Source organism: Dendrobium catenatum, unplaced genomic scaffold (genome assembly GCF_001605985.2).
Source record: "Dendrobium catenatum unplaced genomic scaffold, ASM160598v2 fragScaff_scaffold_390, whole genome shotgun sequence".
Classification (NCBI taxonomy): domain Eukaryota; kingdom Viridiplantae; phylum Streptophyta; class Magnoliopsida; order Asparagales; family Orchidaceae; genus Dendrobium; species Dendrobium catenatum.
The window spans coordinates 7,283,298-7,288,719 of record NW_021318852.1 but is presented as its reverse complement, the minus strand read 5'-3'; the positions used below and the strand labels follow the sequence as shown (position 1 = coordinate 7,288,719).

At 35.1% G+C, this 5,422-nt stretch overlaps 1 protein-coding gene across 13 annotated transcripts in view; it reads right to left on the bottom strand.

Moving 5' to 3' along the window:
• Positions 1–2,383: 2,383 nt before the first annotated feature.
• The window catches only part of LOC110103712, a 146,202-nt gene continuing 143,163 nt past the window's right edge, over positions 2,384–5,422 (bottom strand). For 7 of the 13 annotated variants that reach the window (XR_003700450.1, XR_003700453.1, XR_003700454.1 and 4 more), the window contains one exon: positions 2,384–2,750. Coding sequence is in view for 6 of the 13 variants with exons in the window: in XM_028694061.1 (XP_028549894.1) it covers positions 2,717–2,750 (34 nt within the window). In the remaining 7 variants the exon portion in view is untranslated. The remainder of the gene's footprint in view (positions 2,751–5,422) is intronic. The other 6 variants (XR_003700451.1, XR_003700455.1, XM_028694062.1 and 3 more) reach the window with 2 other exon arrangements.

The following is a 5,422-nucleotide window of genomic DNA, read 5'->3' as shown; positions in this document are numbered from 1 at the left end:
ATTTAATTTCATCATCGGATTTGAGATAACGAGTTTGCGCGCGCGCATATATATATATATATATATATATATATAATTTTTATCATTTTTTATAAAAAAGGGAAAATTACATTTAAAGAATGCTTAAGGGCCTAAACACTTTCCAAACAAGGCTCTAACCCAAAAATGAGACAAAACATGTCACACCCCAGTTTGACTCACCCTCTACCATGAACTGGAGTATAACAGAGAAAGATTTCAACGTCAAAACTCCACACTTAACAACAGGAAGCATGTAATATACTTTATTGAAGCTCAACATAATTAAAACAAATACAGAGCTCTACTAAAACTTTTAAAATTCATTCACATACCCAAAAGTCTTTACATCTAGCATTCAGATCTCTTGCACCCCAAAACGCACTTACATCAAAAGAACGGTCACCTCTTTTTATTGTCCCAAGGGCTTCTTCCCCTTTCATGCAGTACAATCACTACTAATGAGCTTGACTCAATGAAATATACAAACAAGTTATAAGAAATAATAATGAAACATTAAGAAATACCATAACTATGCTAACATAATTAAAACACATAATGAAATGTCATATTAGCCTGAAAGTGCCTAGCAGTATTATTTATCTTACCAAAACTATTCCACATCTTTAAATAAGTTATAGAATGACTATAAGCTTTTGCACCATTCAACTTTCCAATTCAATGTTGGGTCTAATTTCCCAACTTTTAGAATGGAGGTTGTTCTCTCATTCAGGGTTGAGTCAAATTTCTCAACTTCTAAAATTAAGAGAGTAGGCTTATCTCATTAGGTCTTTCGTCTTTACTTGTGCGGACCTATCCCCCATATATAACTTATTTCACTTTTCATAGTCTTCCTTTTTAGAGCTAATGACATATGCTTTTGATGATATAGTTACGCTTTAACTAATCTTCAGTTACCCTTTAGCTTCCCTTTAGGTGCCATTTAACTGCCCTTTAGTTGCCTTTTAGGTGCGCTTTAGGTGCCCTTTTGGTACACTTTGTGTGCGCTTTTAGTGCACTTTAGGTGCACCTTGTGCCCTTTAGGGTTTCTTTTGGTGCACTTCACTAGTTTATGAATATGTACCCTTTTATGCTTACGAAATCATTCACATTGCTAAAGATTACCCTTTACATAAACAATTTCATACATATACAACCATATTCATACAAAATAATAAAAATCAAATAGAATACATGTGATCATAAACATAATGAAGATGGAGTGCGATAATAAAACATTTATTAATTCTTATAACCTTGTTTGGGTATCTCACCTCATGAGGAATTGGTTCTCCTAGACTCAACATTCTTTTCCTTTTGTAAATAACCTTTACTAAACTTCCTCATTCAACAGCACACATTTTTCAAATTTTGGTCACTAATGTACCAGTTCATTTCTCTATATTCTTGAATTAAGTAACCACCACCTTCAGCTATATTTTAAAAATTCCAAAATTATAATTCAACACAAAGATTACAGAAATTGCTATCACAGATTTTTGAAAGCTTAAAACTCCTACCTCAATTTCATTACCTGATAAATCAACTACCAAGCTTGAAATTCCCACACACAACCCACCTCTTTCAACTCCAGTTCTCCCACGACTTGCAGAGCTTCGTCTCTTGAATGGGAAGGAAAAATAAAATGAATGAATTGCTACAGTTGTTGCTAATATAATAATATAATCATTCCACTAAAAATACATTCTTTATTATAATACTATATAATTAATTCCACTAAGCCACTATACATTAATACTATCCGTTGGATGAAGTATGAGAGAGATCAACCTTTGCATGTCAAGCTAAGTGGATATGCTACAGTAATCATAAATAGGAAAATGGATTATTTGCTTTAGCAATTAAATCATTTATTTAAATTAATGCTAAGTATTATTACAGCTAATACTTTTAATTAAGTGTTTAGAACAAACTCATTTAAATGATAAAATGCCTTTTACATGAATACAGATAATTATACCATAAGGATCAAAATTAAAATTAAAAGCTAATAAAATAATTTGACATTTTCCATATATGAATAAAAAAATAATGAATGATTTTATTGAGAAATAATCCTACTTACTTTAACAAACTTTGGGTATTATAAAACATTAGTTATTATGACATTAACAAGATTGAAGGCATTCACTGACTTAACCCAAACTACTATGACTAAGGCTTCGTTTAGAACGATTTTTTTACTGCTTTCTAAATTAGCTTTCTAGTACAAAAATTTTCAATTTAAAAAATATAACACAAAAGCAGTAATAATGCTATCCCAAATGAAACCTTGGGACAACAATCTTACTGCTTTTAAAAATATTTTGTATTAAAAAATGCTTTAAAAATAATAAGAAATCAATTCCAAACGAATCTTAAGATGATTGGCTCAAATGTACACATCAAGCATGAAGCATGGAGTTGGCATGACAAATTTACTTTGAGAGAGTAATCAAGTTCCATCTTCTTAAACTAATGTGATATTGTTCTACAGTATAGCCTACTAGAAGAAAAATAAATGTGTAATTAGGCTCTGCTTATTACAATTCAAACCCTAAACTTGTACAAAAATGAAAATAGCTTGTAGTTCTTCAACTGCTTGCTTACATAAATCAGGGCATCTTAGCTCCACCTTCAAGCATAGTAACTTTCATGTCTGAGAGTAGTTGAGGAAAACAAGTGTACATAAGAGTATTCATACATATAAAACGTTTAGCATAGTATAGCACCTGCAGAAGATAAATGTCCATCAAATGTGCATAAAATTACAACTAGCATATTACAAGTGCATCACTTCACCGAACTATGAAAAGGGAAAAATAATATAAAACACACTAATGCTTCATTTGAAATGGCTTTCTTATTATTTTCTGAATCAGTTTTCTAATACTTAACTTTTTAGTTAAATAAATTTTTGGACTAAATAATAACTTTAGAAAGCAAGAAAAACGTTGTCCCAAACGAAGTCTAAATCTTAATAACCTAAGCATATACTTCATCATGGTTGTGTGGAAGATCATGTGGGTGAACAATCAAATCAAGGTTTGGTGTTTGAATTTTGATGTTTGAGTGTTAATATTTCAAATTTATTAATCATAAATGATTACAATTTCAATTTTAATTATATACATTTTTATGTTTTATTTATGATTTTTTTAGTTTTATTAAATTTTAAATAATTAAAAAAAAATTTCTTATTAAGGATTTAATAAACCAAAACTGTTAGGCATAATCCAACAAAGGATAGACTAAGCCATGACATGATCTTATTTTTTAGTTTTAAGTGATTTTCAATGCTCTTGAAACTTTAAAATTTTCATGACTTTTTAACATTTTTTTATAATTATTTATTAAAGGTTTTATCGGATTAAAATGTTGTAAAAGGAATCATTTAAGTGACTTTTTGGATGTTTTAATGATTTTCATTTTTTTTTATTTATAAAATTAGATTTTAGTAGTTTAAATACATGTTTGGGCATGAAAATTCCACCAAAATTGAAAAAGATCTAAAATACCTTTAAATATTATTCTTATTATTAAATTTCATGGTTTTAAGTTCAGTAGTTGGCTGGAAAGAGTGCTCTGAGATATTTTGTGCTCTGCTAGGGTTTCGTTGTTTGCTCTCCCCTGGCCGCCACCTCCTCCTCCCCGGGGAGGACCTCCGTAGGGATGTCCTCCTCCATTTTTCCACCTCTCAACCCTCCGCTTCACACCCCCTCATCTTCCTCTCTTCTTCCTCGAGACTGGAAGAGCCTCATCGCTACTCAACCGCTTGTTTCGAACGAGTTTACCTCTTCGATCGCTCACTTCCCTACCGAAAATGCTACTGCTCATTTCACCTCCGCTCAGTTCAACGCGGGTTCTCCTGAATGGGCTTTATCTCTGGTCGGCAACTCGATTGGCCGACGACCGTACTACGAAGCGCTCCTCTCGACGATTAAAAAGGCCTGGTCTTTAAAAGGTTCCCTTACCTTGCTCACCTTGGATGAAGGCTTTTTCCTCCTCAAGTTCAACAATAGAGAAGACTACGATATGGCCTGGTCAGGCGGACCTTGGTTCTTCTTCGGAAAGCCTTTTATTTTACAGAAATGGACCCCCGATTTTGTCCCTGTTAGGGAAGAGTTCCCGTCAATCCCGCTTTGGATCAAGATAAAAAATTTTCCTCTGTCTTGCTGGACGCCTGAAGGAATATCAAAGATTGCGAGCTGTGGGAATCCCGCTGGCTGTCGATGCTCTTACTGCGGCAAAAACGAGACTCACTTTTGCAAGAGTATGTGTCCAGGTTAGCAGTTCTTCTCCTTTGCCGGATGAGATCTACTATACTGTTGACGATAAAAAATTTCCCCTTACTGTGCTCTATGACTGGAAACCGACTCATTGTTCGTTCTGCAACTCCATCATGCACTCCCCTAACACATGCCCCAAAAACCCAGAGCCGAAGTAATCCGAACCGCCTCAGAACCGTGGTAGAAGCACCAGCCGTAAACCTAGGAATTTCCCTCCTAGGTTAAACATCCCAAAACCTACAACTCTCATTACTCCACAAAATCAACCTCTACCTCCACCAATACAGCCTCCACCAACTATTTTCCAACCTCCTTTATTGACCCCTTCCACTGTTCTTATACCAAACCTTAACTCCCCCTCCGAGGACTTCATTCCCACAATACCATCTCCAACCACCACACAATCCTTTACCAATAAGCCTTTACATGACACTTCCACATCCATCCCCATAACCAATAAATTTGATGCCCTATCCAACCGAGACAATCAGGCGGAATCAGCTGACTCCGAGAACCTTGATCAGCAGCCACCTTCCTTCTCTGGCACAGAACTTGGGGGAAAACCTCCTGATCCTTCAAAGTTTCAAAACTCCACCACCAACAAGGATAAACAGCAATCTAATGTGCAAACCTCTACAAGCAACAATCCCAAATCCACAAGAGCAAAATCGGCCAAAAAGGCCAACTCCTCAAATTCAAAGTCCCAATGACCAGGCCGCCTCCTCTTTTTGCGTCCTGGAACACCCGTGGGTTTAATAGCCCAGACAAAGCTCTTTGCTGCAAGAATTTAATCTCTAAATTCGACCTTGATCTTCTTTTTCTATTGGAAACGAGGATTTCTAATAACACTCCGCAAAGCCCTTGGTTCTCCACCTCTCATTCTGTTTTTCCCAATGAAGGGTCCTACGACAACTTTGCTTTTTCTAATCCGGGTAGAATCTGGATTAAATGGAACTCTCTGAATGTGAGCTTTAAGCCTTCTTTTACTTCCAGTCAGCTGATTCATGGCACTGTTTTTAGAGGTATTTCGGATGTTTATTGTGTCTCAGTGGTTTATGCTTCTAATTCTAGTGAAGAGAGACAGAGACTTTGGAAGGATCTGTCTGATATTGCTG